General features: G+C 47.8%; 1 protein-coding gene across 1 annotated transcript in view; it reads right to left on the bottom strand.

Moving 5' to 3' along the window:
* Nucleotides 1–23579, bottom strand: part of TRPC5 (transient receptor potential cation channel subfamily C member 5) — a 168256-nt gene that overhangs the window by 62955 nt on the left and 81722 nt on the right. The window contains exons 3-4 of the mRNA XM_056859397.1: nucleotides 11866–12202; nucleotides 622–761 (exon numbers count right to left, since the gene is read on the bottom strand). Of these exons, the coding sequence (XP_056715375.1) occupies nucleotides 622–761; nucleotides 11866–12202 (477 nt within the window). The remainder of the gene's footprint in view (nucleotides 1–621; nucleotides 762–11865; nucleotides 12203–23579) is intronic.

The following is a 23579-nucleotide window of genomic DNA, read 5'->3' as shown; positions in this document are numbered from 1 at the left end:
CTCCAAAACGCCATTCATCAATACTAGTACAAAGAAATGCAACTGCTTATGCTGTACAGATTGTGGTAGAGGAATTTTGTCTCCCAGTATACACACAAGAAGATACATTCCTGCTGCAGATACAACACCAATTCCCTACAAATCACAGTTTGTAAGTTGGGAGCTAGTCAGAGAACTGTACACTCCTTCACCTCCACTTCCCCTTCCTTGTTAGTTTTACCCTTGCTTTAGTGTTCTGTTGGCATAGGTTATGCAGAGGTTGGCATGGTCAACATTCACCAGGGTCCCCATACTCAATCAGGTTTTGACACCAGGGTTTATTTGAAACAGATATGTAAACCACAATGAAGAGAGAATCATGGTGAGCTTTAAACCATGGTTCAGCATGGTGCAGATATATCCCAAACCACGTTTCAGGTGAAGGAAGGAGGGTATTTGTGTCCAAAAAGACAGAAGTGCATTTCCGTCAAGTCCAACCACCTTTTATAGGGAGCCGGCATTACATCTGCACTGTGCTGTGCCCAAAATGTGCAACAGAGTAGGAGGAAGGGCAGAAGAAATTCGTGATCGTGGAGAACGCTGCTACTAAGGACTTGGCAAGCATGCTCCAAGTTACGGTACCTTGACGTATGCGACAATTTTCAGGGAGATGGTTGCCAGGTAGAGGGAATTCATTGCAAAATCCATCAGGTTCCACCAGTCATGCACATACTCGGTGAAGCCTCCATCCCACATTTCCTTGATTTCTCCCCAAATAAAACCTGCGGAAAGAGAGTTCATTTGTGTGAGACGCCATTATCAAGCACCAAAGCAGAGCAAATTGGATGTAGGGAAAAGGCCGTTAAAAAGTAACGGCTCGGAAACAACCTGCCTCCTTCCCCCCGCTTTCTCCTTCCTGCAAAATATAATGGCGCTGCTTGCAGAGCGGTTTATGATGCAACGTGAAATATGGCTGGAAACAGAGGGGGTGGCGCAAACAGCAGTAGCTGCACTGTGGCGCCGGCTGGAAAAGATTTAGACTCCCTGGGCAGGACAAGCATTCCACTTCTAACTCTTTTTACAGCAAGATGGAAGGTTTACAGCATGCAATTGCTTCCCCCACCCCCAAGAGAAGCTTCAAGTTCATTTACAACAAATAAATTTTTAAAGGGAAATGGCTTCTTCCTAAGTGATTAAAGAGGTGGCTGATTGGAGACCATTTGCAGAGCTTGCGGCAAGAGTGGTGTTTGACTTAAGGCCACCCGGACTTTCCGGCTGCGCTGGCCGTGCGGCTGTGAAGTGGGTGCGCTGAAGTCAGCCTGAAATGCTTTGCGAAGGTGCAGAGAAAGTGGGGAAAGAGAACACCTTTTCCCCCTCCCTCTTCTATAACTGCACAGCTCAGGGCTACTCAATTAAATGGTGGGATTTCCGAGAGACAAAAGGAAACACTTCTCCACACAGCACTCTGGAATTCAATGCCACGAGATGGCCACTCACTAAGATGGGCTTAAAAGAGGACTGGACAAATTCATGGAGGGCAGCTTTTAGCCCTGATGGTAAAATCAAACGTACATGCTTAGATGCCTAATTTTTTGGGGGAGGGGGAGTAACAGGGAGGAATATGGTACCTTTGTGCTCTGCTTGTGGGATTCTCTGGGTCATCCAGTTGGCTGCTCTTGGGAAAAGGGTCCTGGACTAGAATGATGTATGATCTGACAAGTGGGGACCAGAGAGACTTGTAAATCCCATCCCCCCTTGCCTTTTGAGCACAGACATGGTTCCCTTTCAAACTCCCCCTCCCCCCCCATCACCATGCCCGGTGCAGCTCCAGGCCTCTGCAACCACCTCCAGGCCCAGCTACAGTGGTGTCCAGGAGCCACTCAGGGCCCACAGTGGCTCTCAGACACTGCCAACATGGCCAGGCCTGGAGCAGTTTCCAGACTCCACTGCCCCAACACCTCTCCTAGATAAATGTTGTTGTCTGATCATGCACGAACAACACTCTTTGTTTTGGGGAGATGTAAATCTCCCAATGTAATATTTTTAGGTTTTCAGATTTTTCTGCAAAGCTGGGGGTCCCCCTAGTTTGCAGAAGTATCTGTTTTAGGCCATTGTGGCCCTAGTCTGCAGATTTAAGTATCCGCAGATTAGGCTAAACTTGACTATTAGGAATAAGAAATAGCAGGGCCCTTCATATATTCCTTGAGTTATAGATGTTATAGAGTTATAGACCCTGGAAAAGCCCAGGAAGGAACCATGACTGAATGGCAGAGCACCTGCCTGGCATGTGGAAGGTCCCAGGTTCAATTCTTGGCATCTCAGGTAAAAGGGCCAGGTAAGAGGTGATATGAAAGACCTTGTACCCGAGACCACGGAGAGCCGCTGCCAATCACAGCAGATGATACTGACCTTGCTAGAATGAAGGCCTGGCTCAGTAGAAGGCAGCCTCGTGTGTTCTGTCTGAGGCCTCAGGGAGCTTCTGCCAGCCACCCTAGAGAAGAGTTGGCTAGGCAACCCAACGGTGCGGCTCACTAGAGGACTGAACAGATGAAGCCGCTTTAGAGAGAGCCCAGCCCATCTCAAACGCAGCGGTGCTTGCTCTGACTGGCAGCAGCCTCCAGGGTTTGGGGCCTTTTGCATCATGTCCGACCTGATCTCTGAACTAGACAGGTGGGATACTGAACTGGGAAAGGCCATGCTGTTCATACATTGCTCAAATATCTCTGTTGGTCTGCCCTCTATATGAAACACCCCGTGGAAAATGGTAAAAAAATTGGCTTCTTTCCAAATATCACCTATCTACCCAAGCAAAATGTCAATTTTTATTAAATGACTCTGATCCGGAGGTTACTGCAGATGTTGCCAATTTTCTAGTGGATGTGATGAAAGTTCAAAAAGCCCAAAGTTTGTAATTTCTACTTTTGGAATTTACTGGCCTATGTTTGTATCTTAATGGCTGCATATTTTATGCATCTTCTGTAATATTACTTATGCCATTAAAGGTTTTTCATTCAAATATCTCAGTTTATTTTAACCTAAGCACAGACTAGCAGCCTGGCTGCCTTTTTTCTGTCAGCATATCATTCCCGATGGTTTCGGAAGTCGTCCACTGGGTGTTGCTCCCCTATTCCGTGTGGATCCTCTTACCATGCGGTAATTATAAAACAACAGGGGAAGAGCAGACACATCGGTCCAGCCTGGCCTTTGAAAACGTAAGAATATTGTTTAGAGTTTACTGTCCTGATTTGCTACAAATGAAGCTTCAGATGGACTGAACTCAAAGTGATTCCAGATGGGAGTTTTGAAATCTGACACAAAAGAGCCGGTGTGGTGTAGTGTTTAAGAGCAGCAGACTCTAATTTGGAGAACTGGGTTGGTTTCCCCACTCCTCCACATGAAGCCTGCTGGGTGACCTTGGGCTAGTCACAGTTCTCTCCCAACTCTTTCAGCCTCACCTACCTTACAATGTGTCTGTTGTGGGGAGAGGAAGGGAAGGTGATTGTAAGTCAGTTTGAGACTCCTTAAAGGTACAGAAGATCGGGGTATAAAAACCAACTCTTCTTCCTCTGTTTTTGAAGGGCTGCCAGTACTTCCCTTAATGGGCAATGATGGGAGCCCATGTGGAGCAGTGGTTAGTTAGAGCCCTGGACTCTGGTCTGGGTGATATGAGTTCGAACCTACGCTCAGCCATGAAGCCAACTGGGTGACCTTGTGTCCGGGAGCGACTCCTCCGCCCCACACTTACTCCAGGGGGCTGCAAGCCCCACCAAAGGCATGTTGTGCCATCAAGCCCCAAGGCTGGGGAAGGTGCCTGCCAGGTTGCAGCAGGGCCTGGCCTTGCCAGAACCTACTCAGGAGTCAGTCAGCTTAGAATCATAGAATCATAGAGTTGGAAGGGATCACCAGGGTCATCTAGTCCAACCCCCTGCACAATGCAGGAAATTCACAACTACCCCGCACACCCCCAGTGACTCCATGCCCAGAAGATGGCCAAGATGCCCTCCCTCTCATGATCTGCCTAAGGTCATAGAATCAGCATTGCTGACAGATGGCCACCTAGCCTCTGCTTAAAAACCTCCAGGGAAGGAGCGTTTACCACCTCCTAAGGAAGTCTGTTCCACTGAGGAACCGCTCTGTTAGAAAAGTCTTCCTAATGTCTAGACGGAAACTGTTTTGATTTAACTTCAACCCATTGGTTCTGGTCCGACCTCCTGGGGCAACAGAAAACAACTCGGCACCATCCTCTATATGACAGCCTCTCAAGTACTTGAACATGGTTATCATATCACCTCTCTGTGTTCTCCTCTTCAGGCTTAACATACCCAGCTCCTTCAACCTTTCCTCATAGGACTTGGTCTCCAGACTCCTTACCATCTTTGTTGCTTTCCTCTGGACATGATCCAGCTTGTTTACATCCTTCTTAAATTGCAGTGCCCAAAGCTGAACACAGTACTCTAGGTGAGGTCTAACCAGAGCAGAGTAAAGCGAAGGTGCCCAGCCAGCTCTTAGCAGAATGCTCAGCAGCAGAAGACCACCCACCCAAGCTCCTACCAGAGATGACAAAGGGGTGGGGAGAAGGGGCACCACTGACCTTCTTAGAGGAGGTCGGGCAGGGCAGCCAGCTATTTGAAGAAGACCAGGGGAAGGGCCAGTGAGCTCACCACTCCAAGGCGAGTATCCGTTGGCCCAGGACTGACTGAGCCCAGGGCTGGCCCTCCCTTGGGGAAGCATTTAAATGACGCGCCCAGGAGCTGCCAGGGAGGATATAATGGAGGAAGGGGGGGATGATACAAGCTGCCTTGTATCTCCATTGGAGAGAAAGGCAGGATATAAATGAAGTAAATAAATACAATAAATAAAATCCACTTGTTTAAAATGTGTGGAGCTCCATCATATGGAACTAGAAAGCAGAAAGGGATGTTTCACTGACTGGAGGCATTCCCTGTGGGGTGCTGCCACCAGCAGTCAAGAACAATCTGACTCCCTACATTATTGGCAGTGCGACGAGGACCTCCTGGCTCAGATCCAGCCTGCAGCAGCGTCCCCAGGTGTGGGTTCATTGGCCACCTCCTCTCCTGTTGCTGCTGTCCGGGTCTGAGCAGAGCACCTTCCTTGGCACTGCCAGCATTTCTGGGGCTGGGCATGGCTTGCTTCTGGGCCCTTTCAAGTTAGAGTTGTTATGGGGAAGAGGAGTTTCTTTTTCCGAAATTCACTTTTTTAGAGATGGTTACTGATTCCTCTTTCCCTCTTTTCTCCATTTTATAAGAGGAATTTCTCTCCCATTTCTTTTTGAAGAAAAAACCAGTGCACCCTTTTGTAACTTCAGTCCTTTTGTAACTTCAGTTTTATGTTGCATACCACATTGGGGTGTGTGTGTGCTCCAGCAGAAGGGTAAGAAGATTTGGGAAGACATCGTCTGCCTCTGAGCATCTGCAGAATAAAATTCTGAAATTTTGCAAAACCTCCCTTCTTGCCCCTCCTCTCTTTGAATAAAAACATAATTGATTATAAACTGACTCCAAATTTCTAAAAAGAGGAAATGAAATGGATTGTTGGATTTCAGGGAGAAACTGAGTAAAGAGGAATTATGAGAATTTTTCATAACAACCCTATTTCCAGTTCCCAGTCTGCCTTGGCCAGGATTGAATCTTTCTTTCCTCTATCCCACATTCTTTCCCTGCACAAACAAATCAGTGGAAAAGCTTCTGACACAAGAACCCAAATGTTACATCCATTGTGAGTAATCATTGTTAGACCTGTTACTATAGAGACTGAAATACTGTCTGCACAGAACGTGACTGTTCTTTCCGTTCATCTTTCTCTGTTTTCAAGAGGAGGCATTTCATAATTTCTTTTAAAAGCAGAATTATTTGCAGGGAAATGTTGCCTTAATTCCACAATTTAAATCCTATCATGCTTTTGTTTATCTGAGAGAAAGAAAAACCTTTCAAAGAAGAGAATGTAATTACGAGAAGACACCCAAATAGTAAGCTGAACACAAGACACATCACCAACTTATTTACAACAATCTCTGCTCTTTGTTTCCTTTGAGATCCTCATTGTTTCCCCTGAAGAATTGCAGGCAATTTAATCGGGAAGGCAGGAAGAGATGTGTTAACACATAACACCAGGTTAGGCAATTGTTCTCGGCTGCGCCTGAGAGCCGCACATCCCTTTCTGCAATGGCTCCTTCCCGCAGCTTGGCAGTTTCAGATCTTCAGTCTCAGTTTCATTTTTAGAAACTGCAATTGAACTGTGAGAATAGTCTGTGTGAAGAAACATGAGGCTACAATAGTGTAATTTATATATATATACTTATATATATATATATATATATATATATATATATATATATATATATATATATATATATATATATATATATCACACACAAACACACACATATATATGTAAAATTACTTGGCTACTCACAAATCTAATCAAAGTTTTAATTGTTATGAGGTCTTATAAGGTGTGTTGGAATTAATGATTTCAAATTATTAGTGACAAACCATGCCACTGTAGACCACCTGGAGCCTCTGTGCTGTCTTCCAAAAACCCATGTATGGAGTGGAGTGAAGAAGCAAGAGGAGAGATGTAGAGAAAGACAGCGAGAGCTACAGATATTAACAATAGAGAGAGAGGAATACAAAGATGTGACAACAGAGAAGATGTGACCATCAGAGAGGGAGGGATGTGCCAAAAGAGCAAAAGGTACAGATGTGGCCAACAGAGAGGGAGGGATGTGCAGAAAGAAGGCAAGAGCTGCAGATGTGACCAGAAGAGAAGCAAACGAATTTCTACAGTCACTTGTTGTGCTCGTTGGTGTAGGCACATGATTCTTTTGAAGTGTGTGAGAGGTTTGAACCCCTGGCAAGGTCTGCTTGCTGAGAGGGGCAGTGACCCAGTGGTAGACCTCATTGTCCCAAGTTCAGTCCCTGGCAGTTCCAGTTAAAGGGGCTGGAAAAGATCTTCCTCTGCTTGAGACCCTCGAGAGTCACTGCAGTTTGAGTAGACCATAGTGAATTAGATGGACCAAACTTGGGATGTGGCATCTTTGTATGTTCAGCTGGGATGAGCAACACCCTTTTCCTTCTGCTTGAACAACTTGTGAATTGTTTATCCCATGCCACTAGATTGTCCAGGACCTCCCCCACATGCACACCTGGACAGATAAGGGGGCTGGAAATTAAAGCAATGAGGTGGCTACGCAGTCGGTTTCAAACAATCTAAAAAAATTCCACAGCTTCTGGTCGTGCATCCAGTCCAGCCCTGGTCTCATTCTGTTCAGCCAGTTTACTACTATGTTGTTCTGATCCACCCAAGCAGGTGGAATGGGAAGAGAGAACAATTCCCATTGGCCAGCATCAGCATAAGAAAGATCTGTCAGTGCCATCCAAAACAGAGCAATAACCTCTTAAGGCCATAGAAGTCAGGGTGTAACTCTGCTTAGGATGGCACTCTTCGACTGCTGGAGATGTATCAAGCCAGCAAATGTGTTCCCCGTTTGCCCCAGCGGGTAGTGTCTGAGTCCTTGGTGCCTCTCAAATTAGACCTGCGCTTATTCCAACTCCCCTTTTCTCCTCCCTTTGACCATTTATGCAGGGCTGTTTCCCTTGCAGTCACTCCACCAACTGCTCCGGTGCTTCGTTTTGATTATGCATGCCTTTCCCGAGCGTCACAGGTTGCCTCGCTCTCCCGATGCGTTTCTGCGTGTTTTGCTTGTGTTTTCCGGATGCTGTTTTAGCGAAATTCTCAAAAACGCGGGAAAAATGTGCAGAAATGCAGGGGGAGAATGAGGTGACCTCTGACGGTCGGGAGAGGCAGGCATAATCAAAGCGAAGCACCAGAGCAGCTGGCGGGGGTGACCACGAGGGAAACAACCTTGCATAAATGGCCCTTGTTTTGGTATTCTAAGAAACCACTTTGCTTTAGTTTGAAGGAAGGTGATGCGTTTCCTCCTCAGCTTTCTCCACATTCCCCACCGTCCCTCTGGTGCCGCTAACTCAGGAAAGCAAGGAAAGAGTTAATATTCCACACTGCTGCCTATTATATTTGCCTTGCCTTGCCTGAGCAGCCATGGGCTGCTATCCAGGGTCCTGAAGGAACCATAGGTGAGCTGTAGCACCTGTTCTTTTAAAAACATTATTCTGCAGGTGGTTGCAGCACAACCCCCCCTTACCCTCTGGGTTTTTGGGTGGGGGTAGGGGCTCCAAATCCTTTCACACTGTACCCTAACCAAGGGCAGCCCTTCTGAAACACAGTTCAAACAGCCAGTGTCTATCAAGAGTTGATGGATGGTTTTCAAAGGATGTCTGATTGAATAGTCCTCTAAAGGGGCTTCCCCAGAAGCATGCTGAGCTGGTACCATCCAGCACAAAAGTACCATAGATGCGAGCCTGCGGGATCTTACTGTGTGCTGACATTCATATCAGAGGTCAAGACAGCTTGCACCGAAGGGGGAAGGAAATGTATCTGTTTTATGGAAGTATGCTGATTGGCTTTACTAATTCTAATTAAATCAATTCCCTTTAATAGTACTGCAAAAGAGAGGAGAGATTTTCGCACCATATGGTGCTTTATACTCAACAGTGCTTAACTTTTAACACTTAACACTTGGCCAGTGGGGAACACAAGTAAGAACAGACTGCTATAGAGGCGGGGGGGGGGGGGATACAAAGGGAAAAAACAACAACTTCACCCACATGCATAATTAAGCTTAGAGTACCAGTATAATATTTTGAGAGAGATGGCAAAACAGCATCCTTTTTCATGACCTTACTTGACCTGTGCCAGGTTTTGCAAACAAACCCAGAATGATAAGTGATAAATGTTCCCTGTTTTGGAACTGACAGAGAGGGAAAGAAGTTCCTCTTTGGAGAACCAGCTGGACTTTGGATTTCCTTTTTTGAGGATGGAAAGTATGCCAGCATCAATTTTGGATTTCATCTTAAGTGCAGGATTTAAAAGTGCAAAGCACTCCACATGCAAAGCAACATGCCAAGCCCAGAGCTCTTTGGCGCTGAGATCCAAGCAGAATTGTAGAGAAATCCTGCAGCTATTTGCACCTTGATTTAAACCCACTGGGGATAGTAGAACAACTGACTGCCTGGAGTGCAGATCTAGTACAGAATTAATCCAGAGAGGCAAGACCTCTACAGAGACCTGGCCAGGGGCATCACTTGGCAGGAAGCATCCTCATTGCTCAGAATAGCCTAGAATCCTGTAGACCACGGTGTACTTATATAGTTCAGCTGTATCTCACACTTCCTCTAAGGAACTCAGGGATAGCCCACATGGTCCTCCCCTCTCTCATTTTATGCTCACAACAGCCCTGTGAAACAGGGTAGGCTGAGAGAGTATGACTGGCCCCAGGTCACTCAGAGAGCTTCACAGCTGAGTGAGGATTCGCACCTGGGTTTCCTACTTCCTAGTCTGCCACTCTAATAGCTCTACTTAATGCTGACTCCCCAACCACCCTGGACTCAGCATGTGTTGACCAGAGCATCCACGTCCCTGTGAAACCTGCATCACTCCTGATGCAAATTGGGTCCTTCCTGTCACTCCTATTTCTGCTTCTACTTCCCGCACGGTTACAATAGAGTGTCAGACTAAGATCTGGGAGGCCCAGGTTCAAATCCCCACTCTGCCATGGAAGCTTGCTGGGTGACCGCGGGCCAGTCACGCCCTCTTGGCCTAACCCATCTCACAGGTTTGTTGTAAGAACCAAATGGAGGCGAGAAGAATGTTGCAAGCTGCTTTGGGGCCCCATGGGGAAGAAAAGTGGGCCATGAATGAAGTACAGAAATAAATAAGTGTGGGGACGGAGGCAACCTGCTTTTGGCTTTGGAAGACACCAGGTACATCTACAAGGCTAAAGAACTGTACCAATAATTTGAATGCGTATTGTAAAAGTGAGGATTGTGCTACAGAACACATGAATACAATTTGGTATAATAGTTTCCTGAGAGTGACCGTAAGACTACAAAAAGAGCCCTGCTTAATTAGACCAGCTTCCTGTACCCAAATGCCTCCAATAAGTGTAGACAGGCATGAAGCTCTGGAACCATTTGGAAGCCCTCTTTCACTGTTTGCCTCCCTGCTCCTGGTATTCAGGGGTATACCGCCTCTGATCCTTGAGGTTCCATTTAGCTCTCAGAGTTCACAATCACAGCCACTGATAGACCTTGGGAGGTGGTAAGCTCTCCTTCCCTGGAGGTTTTAAAGAAGAAGTTAGATGGCCATCTGTCAGCAATGCTGATTCTGTGACCTTAATCAGATCATGAGAGGAAGGGCATATTGGCCATCTTCTGGGCATGGAGTAAGGGTCACTGGGGGTTTGGGGGGGGGAGGTAGTTGTGAATTTCCTGCACTGTGCCGGGGGTTGGACTAGATGACCCTGGAGGCCCTTCCGTGATTCTACGATGAATGTGCATCCAATTCCCTTTTAAGGCTATTTAAGACAGTGCCATTACATCTGGAGACAGTAAATTCCATCAGCTAACAAGACTAGGTGTGGAGAAGGATGTTCCCTTATTTTATGGTGCATAAGATCTGTTCATCTTCAAACTCTGAAATCTGAAGAGGGTTTGGCTGGAGGCATTTCGAGTGCCGTAACAGCCAATCCTTTGTCATTTTGTAAGATGGAGTTGTTCCACCAGGCATTCCACTGAGGATGGTCAGGGCCAGTTTTCCGACACCCATTAGCAGTGCTGCCTGTTTCTGACAGCAGTCTGGGATGTTGGTGGTCGGGTGCCAAATGATCTTGATTTATTCTGATGTTTGATCTAGGATACTATTTCATGGACTGTACTTTAAGATTCTGTAACTATGTAACTATGTCTTTTCTCTATTGATAGTTTGTTTATTAATTTGTGAGCCGCCCCAGGCCCTGTGACCCAGGAAAGGGGAGGGGTAGAAGTCTAAAATAAAGAAATAAAGAAAATTTTGCATCCTCCATAATATTGTGAAAGATCTCGTATGCAGATCACGTATCATACAACTCTACAGATGAAATCATGTACAATAGATACAATAATCTGGGAATCTGTTTTACATGTCCCAGATCACAATTGTGATTAAAAATTGTGATTAAAAATCACAATTGTGATTAAAAATCAGACATCTATTCTCTAACACACACACACATACACACACACTGCACCCCAAAGAGGTAATAAAAACAGTCAACAAGGCTAAACTGAGGGAAAGATATGTCTAAGTTCTATGGTAGGGAAAACAGCTGTTAATTTCAAGATTTAGAGGCCAACCTTATTTGCATGAAAATTGCCTCCTGATCAAAATGAATCTGCATGCAAAGATCACCATCCCTCCCCCCCATCACCCCATGATTCAAGTCCTGGAGCACCTTAGAGACCAATAACATTTCCAGGGTATCATCTTTCAAGAGTCAAAACTCAAGCTGTGGCTCAGTGGTGAGGAATCTGTTTTGCATGCAGAAGGTCCCAGGGTTGATCCCTGGCATCTCCAGATAGTCAGTGATGTGAAAGGCCTCTGCTAAAGACCGCAAAGAGCTGCCGCTGGTCCGAATAGACAATTGATGAACCAATGGTCCAATTCAGTAGAAAGGAGCTTCATGTGAAAGCTCACTGTGCCTTGAAGAAGTGAGCTGTGGCTCACGAAAGCACATTCCCTGCTAGAAATTTTGTTAGTCTTTAAGGTGCTCTCTGGACTCTTGCTCATTTCTACTCTTATTGACAGAGTAACATGGCTACCCATCGTGTGCCTTGAAAGCTTATCCCCCGAACATCTGGTTGGTCTCGAAGGTGCCGCTGGACTTGAACCTAGCTGTTCTGCTGCAGACCAACACAGCTGTGCTGTGAAACCACCCCGGAACTTGGAACTTGCTCGCATTTGCTGATTTACCTAGAACCCAGGGGAGGATCATCCACTCGACGACGGTGGGAGGAGGCCCCTGCATGTGCAGGTCGGTCCTGACGATGTGCTGCGAGGCCAGGAGCAGCATGAAGAGGAACGTCAGGTAGGAGCCCGTGTGGCAGATGAACTTGATGAATGGCTTCTTAATGAACAGTCCCAGCCTGCTCTTGGGGGCGAACAAGTAGGCCACGGAAAGGACGGGGAACAGCAGCCCGATGGTGATGCAGGTCAAGAGCTTCACCGCCCAGTGCTTCCGCCGCCATCCGGGGAAACCGTCGTACCAGAGGGTGGCCAGCAGCTGCTGGCAGTTGGGCTGGGCAACAAACTGGAAAAGGAGGGGGGGAGAAAGAAAGGGGACAGGTTAGGAGGGGGAGCCGTTCCCAGGGAAAGCCTAGATCTTAAGCAGCAGAAGGGAGCTGGCTGGGCAACAGCAGCCGTTAGGGTTGCCAACCTCCAGGTAGGGCCTGGATGCTCTCCCAGAATTACAACTGATCTCCAGGCTGCAGAGATCAGCTCCCCTGGAGAAAATGGCTGCTCTGGAGGGCAGACCCTATGCCATTAAACCCTGCTGAATTCCCTCTCCTCCTCAAATCCTGTCCTCAAGCTCTGCCCCAAATCTCTAGGCCTTTCCCAGCCTGGAGTTGGCAACCCTAAATTTGGTGCTGCATTGCTTGCCCTCCTGCACCACTGGGTGGCGTGAGTCCAGGCCAGCTCGCACAACTCCTGGGTTTGCTTTTCCCCACTGCTTGGAGCTCACAGGTTGACTGGGAGGGGCTTTGGCTCAGTGGTAGTAGGGCCTCTGTTTGGCATGCAGAAGGTCCCAAGTTCAATCTCCAGCATTTCCAGTTGAAAGGACCAGGTAGTAGGTGATATCATGGATCTCTGCCTGAGACACTGGAGAGACACAACCATTCGAGGGATCAAGGATCTGATTCAGTATAAGGCAGCTTCATGTGTGTTCATGTAATTGTTCCCAAGTAAACACACCACATGTGCTTTCAGCCTGGTCTTCTTCTGGCAGCTCCACAAACAGCCTCTATATCTTTCTAGTTCATTTTGATCCCACTCTTCCTCCCAAGAGCTTGGCGGGGGGTGTAATCCTCACAACAACCCAGTGAGGTGGGTTAGGCTGAGGGAGAGTGCCCAGCAAATGATCACTTGAGGGATTCGAACCCATGGTTCCCAGAAGCTGTTTCCACTCTAGTCACTGGAGCCAGAGTGACTGGCAAATGCTCACTTGATAGCTCAGGAAAGATCTGAACCCACATTTCCCTAGGGTTGACAACCTCCAGGTGAGGTCTGGAAATCTCCCAGAATTACCACTGATCTTCAGACAATTGTGATCAGTTCCACCGGAGAAAATGGCTGCTTTGGAGGGTGGACTCTAGGGCACTGTGCACTGCTGAAGTTCTGCCTCTCCCCAAACCCTCCCCAGGCTCCACCGCCCAATACCTCAGGAATTTTCCAAAAAGTCTGCAGCCACAGAGTCTCTCACTACACCGGGGAGTGCTTGGGGGGGGGGCACTGAACAGTGTTGCCTTTCTGGGGGTGGGGGCTTCTTCCATACCGCAAATCCCCTGCATCTCAGATGGTGCCTGTCCTCAGTGAAATGATTTCATTTTGCAAAGTCAGTCAATAGAATGCATATGTCACCCAAGAGATTCTTTCAAGATCAGCTTAAGAAAAAAAAAGGAAGACGTACCCCATTAAAAAGTAGCTCTTCTGACTGCTAATCAAGCCTGTCCCCTGACCTCGGAGGGGAAGTGTTCCAAAAAGGAGCCGATGCAGAAATGCCAACTCCCTGCTCAGAAAACAGGTATCATCCCTACAATCATGATTGGCACTCGGAACCCAGTCCAACATATCCACTCCCTGGTCATTGACCGGCAGCCTCCACTAATCTCAAGAGAAAGGATCTGGGGGCAGGTGACTTCGAACCACAGCAGTTGGCTCTTGCCTAAACCCCCGATCATCGATTTATGCATACCCAAAGGCCACAGCAATACAAAACAGGAACAATAAAACAACCCTAAAGCGAATCCGGGCAAGCGTAGCTTAACCCAAGGCGTTCAGCATTTCCTGCTAAGGAAGCTCTGAGCCTGGTTGTGAAGAGATAACAGAGAAATGGTGTGTATGTGTGTGTGCGTGCAGCTTTCATGCAGTGGCCCTTTCTCTCCTTGGCAGAGTCCACTGCCCCTCTGGCCTTAGAACTACCACAGTGGGCAAGGCAAAGCTGCCCAGGTAATCTACAAAGACCTCCTTTCCAGCTCCTTTTAGCAGTCTTTTAAAAACAATTTCATTAAGTTTAATGTTGATCAATACAAAGTGGATCGAAACAGTTGGGCATGCATGTTTTTCCTATGCCCGCTTAATTCCCAACCTCCCTGTATCTAACCTCTGCAAATCTGTCTTCAGCATTCTGTAAATGTTCCTCTTTATTAGTGACTTTGGATCTAGGTGTGAAGGTTTTATGCATTCTGCCTCATGGTCAGAATAGTTCATACTTGTTGCCAACCTCCCGGAGGTGCCTGGAGATCACCTGGAATTACCACTGACCTCCAGACTGCAGAGATCAGTTCCCCTGGAGAAAAGGGCTTCTTTGGAGGGTGGATGCTATAGCATTATTCCCTGCTGAGGTTTCCAGGAATGTCCCACCCAGTTCTTGTAACCCTAATTCAATGTACATACCACTGTTCTTCACTCTCCATATATGCATCTCATCTATCCACCTGGATTCTCCCACATGGCACCCCTTACCTTTCACTCTCCTTCCAGTGTCTCTATTATGTGTCGTATCTTTTAAATTTAAGTTTTCTAAAGAGACTAGTGATATTACCACCACCACCACCACCACCACCACTATACAACAAACAGAAAATCACATAAGCAGGAAAACAAGCCAGAAGGAAAGCAAAAGAAGGGAGAGATGGAAACAGAATAGAAGGGAAGAAAAAAAGGAAGAAAACAAAAAAGGGGGTGCAGCCAGAGTTGCCCTGCTTTTGGGCCTTTGGGGGCATCTGGCAGGCCCGTTAGACACAGGAGGATGCAAGTCATGGGGCTGCCAACTTCCAGGTGGGGCCTGGAGTTCTCCTGGAATTACAACTGATCTACAGATTACTGAGGTCAGTTCCCATGGAGAGAATGGCAGCTTCAGTGGATGAAATGCATGGCATTATATTCCACTAAGTTCCCTCTCCTCCCCATACCCTGCCCTTCCCAGACTCCACCCCTAAATCTCCATAAATTTCCCAACCTGGAATTGGCAACCCTAACGCTAGACTAGATAGACCCTTGGCCTGATCTAGCAGGGTGCTCGTTTTCTTAAGCTGTATGAACAACACCAAAGGGTCTCAATACTGCCTCCTTCATACTATGGATGTAGGTCATAACTCTTGTTAGCCCCCCCCCCAGGCATGGCTCCATGCACAATCAGGATCGGGCCCTTTCTGCATTTGTAAAGTGCTTTAAAATGGTAGTGGTGTCCCAATGGCAGAGAAAAGGATGCCATAATGTCTACTTTTGGCCCTCAGACTAAACATAGTAGGCAGAAAGATACCCAAAGAACTATGAGCTTCAGCTTCTGCCAGGGGACATCAGATGCAGATGTGGCTTTTGAAGCCAGGTTCATCCATGGTAGGGATGCCAGCCTCCAAGTGGGATCTGGGGATCCCCCAGGATTACAGCTGATCTCCAGACTACAGAGATCTATTCCCCGGGAGAAAATGGATGCTTTGGTGGGTGGGCTGTATGGCACTGTCCCCCAGTTGAGGTCCCTGTCCTCCCCAGGCTCCATCCCCAAATCTCCAGGAGTTTTCCAACCTGGATCTGGCAACCCTATGGCCCCATCCCCCACCGATGGCCAGGGGAGACCTGGCAACCCTAGTCCATGGGATGTGTGGAGTAATTATGAAGATGAAAGTCAACAGGACCAAAATGCCTTTTCTTCCCATTGAGAAACCCGTCAATCCCCCCCATTTGAGGACGCAACTCTCTGAGATTAGAACGTTTCGTTTCTAGACAGACTTGAGATCCACCTCCTTTCTTTTGAGAAATTAAAGTTTGCCTGTTAATCTACAAATCAGTCCTGGCGCCTGTCCTTAGCAACCCTGCTGCTGCTTGGGTCACCGGCATCCCCCATTCCTACCATGCCTCCTCCTCTACGATGAAACAGCGGCGAAAGTATTTTGCTTCCTTCCCAGATGCCACCATTCCCCAAACATAATTTTCATTCTACTCTATAATCTTCTTTCCTTTGCCCTGGAGAAGGAAGAATGCACGTGCATTGCACATTTGTTATCTTTCTACATGAGTCCGCCATATGGGACAAGCTTCAATGTGAGCTAAATATTTTGTGCTGAGTAAAATCAGGGAAAGACTCTCGGCTAGCACTGTGAATGTTGGAATCGGCTTCATTTTATATTTGTGCCATCCATCATGCCTTAGGCAAACTCCATTCAGTTGCGGCCACCGTTCCATTAGCATCCCTGGTCCCTTTTTAGCAACAATGAAATTACGACGCATCAATTATACATGTTCTTTAATCAGCAGGAAGTACACACGGCATTTATTTTCGCCTGGCACCCAAGCGGCCCCCTTCTCCATCTTTCCTTGATTGTCAGGCAGAGGTGTGAGGCGAGCAAAACCCATTAAGCAATGGACGAGGTTTGGGACATGAAAAGTGGGAATGATTGAAAGATGCTGGATTTTGCAAGCTTTCTGCCTATGCAAGAAATGTTAAGGATCACTGGCAAAGCTTTGCCATACTGTGCATAAACCTCTAGGAAAAGACCTGCTTGATAAGGAGAAGAACATTTTAGTAATCTGATGAATACTGACCAGCCAATTGCGATAATTCTGGAACTGAATGTGCAGTGCTCCCTTTTCAGCTGTTTGACTTCCAGTTACACAACACTTCAGTTCCCACACCCATCTGCACATTTTGGTAGAGGGTAGGTCCTCCAACTCAGGGGGACTCCATTTAAGGGGTCTGCACACAGAACACATGAAGATGCCTTATACTGAATCAGCCCATCAAGGTCAGAATTGGATCCCCCCTTTTAACTTTTAATTTCTTGCTTAGTGCTTCTCAGCCTTCCCAGGTTGCAGTTTGTTAGTATATAAACCTAGTGAACATACTAGAACATATGAATATCAGAAAGACCATGATGGATCAGACCAAGGTCCATCAAGTCCAGCAGTCTGTTCAAACAGTGGCCAACCAGGTGCCTCTAGGAAGCCCACGAACAAGATGACTGCAGCAGCATTGTCCTGCCTGTGTTCCACAGCACCTAATGTAACAGACATGCTCCTCTGATCCTGGAGTGAATAGGTATGCATCATGACTAGTATCCATTTTGACTAGTAGCCATGAATAGCCCTTTCCTCCATGAACATGTCTGCTCTTTTCTTAAAGCCCTCCAAGCTGGCAGCTATCACCACATCCTGGGAGTTCCACAATTTAACTAAGTGTTGGGTGAAGAAATACTTCCTTTTATCTGTTTTGAATCTCTTACCCTCCAGCTTCAACAGATGACACCATGTTCTAGTATTATGAAAGAGGGAGAAAAGCTTCTCCCTGTCCACTCTCTTTTATAGACCTCTATCATGTCTCCCCTTAACCGCCTTCTTTCCAAGCTAAACAGCCCTAAGTGTTTTAACTGTTCCTCACAAGGCGGTTGCTCTAGCCCAGGGGTGGGGAACCTTTTTTCTGCCAAGGGCCATTTGGATATTTATAACATCGTTTGCAGGCCACACAAAATTATCAACTTAAAATTAGCCTGCTGTATTTGGTCAGATGTTTAGCCAAGAGGCACGACTGGAGGCGGCTCCGAGTGTCTGCCACATAGAGCGACTCGCTTTTGAGCTCTGCTGTCCCCAGCTGGGGCCAAGAGATTCAGGCAGGACAGCATCCTTCTGAGCTAGAGATCTGCCAGGACCCATGAAGGGCCAGACAAAATGATTTCGCGGGCCTTATACGGCCCCCGGGCCTGACGTTCCCCACCCCTGCTCTAGCCCCTTGATCATTTTGGTTGCTCTTTTCTGCACCTTCTCAAGCTCTGCAATATCCTTTTTTAGGTGTGGTGACCAGAACTGTACACAGCATCCCAAGTGTGGTCTCACCATAGATTTGTACGAGTGTCAGGTCCATGCTACCTACTGGAATACAGGCTCAGGACATATGCAGGCCAGGGCCTGGCTTCCGTTCAAGGCCAGAGCCAGGCTGCTTCTCAAGGTCTGATTCTCATGCTCATAAATCTTGTGTACAGTTTCGGTTCCTCTGATTATCTCAGACGTTTGATGTTATGGCTTCTCTCCCTGGGACTCCCTATCTTCATTGTTTTGCTTTCCCTGCCTTGAATGCTTTTAACCTGTACCTCGCATACCGAAAGTCATTAGCAGCCTTACCTGCGTGTAAGGCAGTCAGCTTCTTCTAATCTGTCTTTTTGCTCCTAATAAAGTAGCATCGCTTAGGATCGCCTGCCTGGGCGTGAGTGCTTTTTGGGATGCTAGGGACAGACGCCTGAGTCTGACATTAGGCTGCTAATCTCTATTTTCAAATTTTCTCAAACCTTTGGACTGGGGATCGTGTACCCTTCCAACGCTATGGCGGGGGCACCAGAGGAGGACCTCTGACAGTTGCTCCTGAGGGAGGCACGACTCGCCCAGAAAGACGCCGAGCGGCTCACCGGGCTGGTAGCCGTGCAATGTGCCCAGATAGCGGCTGACCAGCTGCTCCTGAGGGACCTCAACCAAGAGGGAGCCAAGCGGCTCAACGGACTGGGAGCCGCGCAATGCGCCCAAGGGGAGGCTAGATGGCTCGTCCTTCTCCTGGAAGAGGCACAGCTCGACCAGGAGGACGTGGAGCGGCTCGCGGGCTGGTAGCCGCACACTGTGCCCACGAGAAGGACAACGAGACCGAGCCGGGGAGGAGGCCGCGCGGATCACCGCAGAGGAAGCCGACCGGTGCACACGGGAGGAGTCCGGGGGACTCGCCGAGCAAGAGCTCCAGCTGCTTGTCGTCAAGGAGTTTGGTCGGGCCACGGAAACGGGGGTTCCCCAACCGAGGCAGCTGCCATTGGGGAAACGTGTCCGAACCACCCGCGAACGGGGGTGCCGAACTGCAAGCGGGAGAGGACACTCGAGGAGCCGGACCCTGAGCCCAGGGAGTCACAGGTTCCACTGCCCCACCTTGGAAGCCCCTGGAGGGGTTGCCTTCCACCGTGAGCACCAGGTGGAGGTGCAAGGCGAGATCCGGTGCTCAAGAGGGCCTTTGGGACTATCAGCTTGACACGGTGCAAGGGAGTTCAGACGTTGCGGAGGCAGTTGACGAGGTCAACCGACGTCTTCGTCACCATCACCAGGAGCTGCTCAAACAGGAAGCTGTGATGTGGGGGTTTATAGAAGGACTTTGGAAAGAGGTGGCCGACCTCCATCGGATGCAGTTGGCACCACCGGCGCCCCCGCTGCTCCAGGGACAGACGCCTGAGTCTGACAATGAGGGCAGTATGATAGCAGCAGTTTTATTCTCTATTCCTTGTCTAATTATGGCCAGCATGGAATTTGCCTTTTTCACAGCAGCCGCACACTGGGTTGACATCTTCATTGAGCTATCCACTACCACCCCAAGATCCCTTTCTTGGTCTTTCACTGCCAGCACAGATCACATCAGTGTATATGTGAAGTTAGGATTTTTTGCCCCAATATGCATCACTTTGCACTTGCTCATATTGAATCTCATTTGCCATTTTAATGCCCATTCCTCCAGTTTGAAGTGATCCTTTTGGAGCTCTTCACAGTCTGATTTTGTTTGAACCACCCTAAATAATTTGGTGTCATCTGCAAAACTGGCCACCTCGCTGTTCAACGCCAACTCCAGGTCATTGATGAACAGGTTGAAAAGCACCTGTCCCAACACAGATCCCTGAGGGACCCCACTGCTCACATCCCTCCATTGTCAGAACTGACCATTGATTCCTACTCTCTGCTTCCCATTTTTCAGCCAGCTCTCAATCCATAACAGGACTCGTCCTCTTATCCCATGACTATGGAGTTTGCTTGGCAGTCTTTGGTGGGGGACTTTGTCAAAAGCCCTTTGGAAATCCAAATACACAATGCCCACAGGCTCATTCCTGTCCACATGCTTATCGACACTTTCAAAAAACTCTAAAAAGGTTAGTGAGACAGAAGCCATGTTGGGTTTTGCTCAGCAGGGATTTGACCCTTCTGTTTGAGTGTCCAACCAGACAAGACACTGGGAGTTTTGTGAACAGAGCTCTCTGTGTTTTTTAAACATTTAGTTGTCAGGCATGCAGAGGGCCCTTTCCAATCAGGACAGCAGTTTGGGGGAAAGTCTGTTAAGCCTTCCCCCTCCTCTACCCTTTTTCTGACCTGAAACAGCACCAAGGAGTCACTATTTACTCGGTTAGAGAATCAACTTGCACATAGGGTTGCCAACCTCCAGGTGGGGCCTGGAGATCTCCCAAGATTACAACTGATCTCCAGGTTATAAAGATCACTTATCCCGGAGAAAATGGCTACTTTGGAAGGTGGACTGCATGGCCCTATACCCTGCTGAAGTGCCTCCCCTCCCCAAATTCCTCCCTCCCCAGGCCCCAACCCCAAACCTCCAGGAATTTCCCAACCCAGAGTTGGCAACCCTACCTAGTGTAACATTGGAGGAGGTAACACAGAACAAGCAAGTGTGTGAAGCTGCTCTATTCCAATCCCCCAATCTGGTTAGCTCATTATGTTGACTAATTATGTAAATCAAGCATGTTCATTACAGCATTGTCTACCAGTTTTATCTACTACATTTTTATCCCACGCTTCCCCCAAGGATCACACTGTGTTGTCTATTGTTCCCTCGTCCTTTTAGTCTCACAGTAAATCTGTGCAGCATGTTAGGGGGAGCCGGAAGACCTGGGTCACTTAGGGAGCTCAGAGGGGATTCGGACCCAGATCTCCCCAACCCTGCTCATAAACTCTACACTATAGCGGCTCCTACGGTGCCCTCCTTAGCTGGTCTTCTCAGAACACCACCCAGTTCTGTTCAATGGGGTTTACTAACTCCTAGAAAAGTGCTCTTAGGATTGCTTCTGATAGTCACCACAAAAAAGATGGGGAAAGAATGAAAGATCAAAGGTGGTATCTTTCCACCTGTTCTTTCAAGCTAGGATTTGTTCAGGTCTTTTCTAACTGACAACAGCTGAGCTTGTCACGCCCCTCATTGGCTAGTGCAATGAAAGGCGGGGCTGGGTTCATTTCTTACTCTGTGATTGGGCAGAATACTGCCTGTGCGTTGTAGCTTGAACCTCTGGATGTGCAGGGAACCTTTGGCATTCTGACCCAGGGTGGAGGGTTCAACTATATAAATAAATAAATAAAGCCAACAACCTTGTGGACAACAGATTGTATAGTACCCTAACTGGTGTAGCAACTGAGGCGGTTTGCCCAAATGAAGCTAAAAATCCCCACAGTGTCTTTCTTTGTGCTGACTCCTGATAATTTTTCATTCGGAAAAGAAAGCCGAGGACAGGTATTTGTAGTGCAAATTAGAATTACAAATCAGACTGCAGTGAGAGCAAAATATGGGCATAAATGTACAGAAGCACGTTTTAGTTCTGTCGAGGAAGTGTGTTTCCTCTGATCTGATGTGTGAAACGCTACAAAGCTTTCATTTTCTTTGAGCTAAATAAAGAATGATGTCTGTTCAGTTTAAATCTATATCTACATATCTACACACACACACACACACACACACAGTGGAACCAAAGGCTCCTCATGTCTCATGTGTGACTTTACATCTTTGTCGTAAGGACTACTTAGTGAATACCTGTGAAGAGCCCTCTAAAATTTCAGGTAAAAAGAGACCCACCCATTTATCATGGCTGTGGGAGACTTTGGTGTTGCAATGATGTGTCAGATGTAAATGTCACACAGAAGTGCATGTGCACCTCTAAACACAACACATGCACATCGGGAAAGCCTACAAAGTGTCCACCTATGTAACACCAGTGTCGTCTGCAACAATCTGAAACATGTGGACCTGTTGAAAATGATCAGGACTTCCAGGGGCAGAATGCACTGGAAACTGGAAATCCCTTTGCACATAAGTAGCAGCTGTGCTCTCTGATAAGTACCACTAACATCACACTGTTCATGGAAGTAAGTCGTCTATGGGAGCCATTAGCTCACACATTTTAGCTGGATGTAGAACTACCAGGCATGGCTTGGTAACCAGCAGGAGACTGGGGGGGGGGGGGCGAGGAGAAGGGGAGGCAGCAGTGGTGACAGCATGACTTGGCTTCCAGGGAAAGCCTGGATGTGATGTCACATCTCTCTAGGAATCACTAAAAGCTCTATAGTAAAACCACAGCGTTTTTGGTCATTCCTAGAGTGGACTGACAGCACTTCCAGGTTCTTCCCCTGAGCGATATCAAGTTGTCAGGCTGATGCAAGGCCTATCACGGGATGGGGGGAGTGTAAACTCTAGTCCTGTGATAATCCCATAAACAGACATCAGCAGACAGGCAGTCTAAAAAGAGTTCATTTATTGGGAAATCCACAGGTTAACAGAAGTCAAGAGTCAAATGGACACTAGTGAAAACTATGGGATCGGTTCAGGGCATAATGGAAGAGCAAAGGGCAACTTGCGGTAGATCTGGATACCATGGCAACCCCCCTCCCAGGAGCTGTCAGGGTGCTGGGAGACTTCCCACAGAGAGCAGTCTAAACACACTGTTTACCGGACACAGAGCTGGCCAAGGCCAGCACCTGGAGAAACCACAACTTTCCTTTCTCAGACCATGTCTGACAGGGAGGGGGAGGAAGTCCATTTTTGATGTTATTTCTAAATGAGGTTATACATACAGTCACAGAGATTCACTGACAGGAATGAAAGAAGATGTTCATCATACAAATTTAAACTTGTGTCCCATTACCAGGCCACTGGGAGCCTGAAAAATGGAAGTGTCCTGGCTCTGGATCTCCTGGCCTCTGAGAGGCCCTGGCCAATAGCCATTGTTTTGTGTATTTTTCTCCTGCCACTGCTCAGACCGGCAGTGGAAAAGACGAGCTGGAGGCGATGGCTCCCCGGCTCCCACTGGGGGCTTGGGAGCCCTGCTTGGATGCAGCATTCCTTGAAGCCCTTCGCACATTGATGCTCACTCCATGGGTCATGGAGAAGCATGTTCACAAGTACCATCGAGCAAACGAAGACCAGTTACCTCTGTCCCTGGCACTTCAGACAGGTTTGCAGCTTACCCCTTCCTCTGGTGGTGGGGCTGTTTCAAGGTAGGAATCCCATGCCGTTCACAGTCCCCGCCAACTGAGGGCCTTGGCCACTTTCTTGAAACATGGGGTGGGTCCCACACTGGGCAGTGTTGCTCAGAACAGCCACAGATGGCATGAAAGAGAGCCACATGTGAAAAGAGCCCCCATAAGCCTTCCCACAGAAACAGAAGGCAGGGATGCACATCCAAGCAGATCTCCAGTGGCCATTCAGAAACCCTTCTGAGCAGGAGCCCCATGTGGCTTATCCACTTTCTAAAAAACACTCGGTGGGTATCAGGAATGGTGCCAGCTGGTGCCATGGGGCCCACAGGCACCATGTTGGGGACCCCTGCAGTATATATCTCCTGGAATCTGCAGTATATGGTGCCTGGAATCTCCAGTGTCTCAGTTTGCATTCGGATGAACCATAG

The sequence above is a fragment of the Euleptes europaea genome, chromosome 13 (assembly GCF_029931775.1).
Source record: "Euleptes europaea isolate rEulEur1 chromosome 13, rEulEur1.hap1, whole genome shotgun sequence".
Taxonomy (NCBI): domain Eukaryota; kingdom Metazoa; phylum Chordata; class Lepidosauria; order Squamata; family Sphaerodactylidae; genus Euleptes; species Euleptes europaea.
This window is presented reverse-complemented; position numbering and strand designations above follow the sequence as displayed.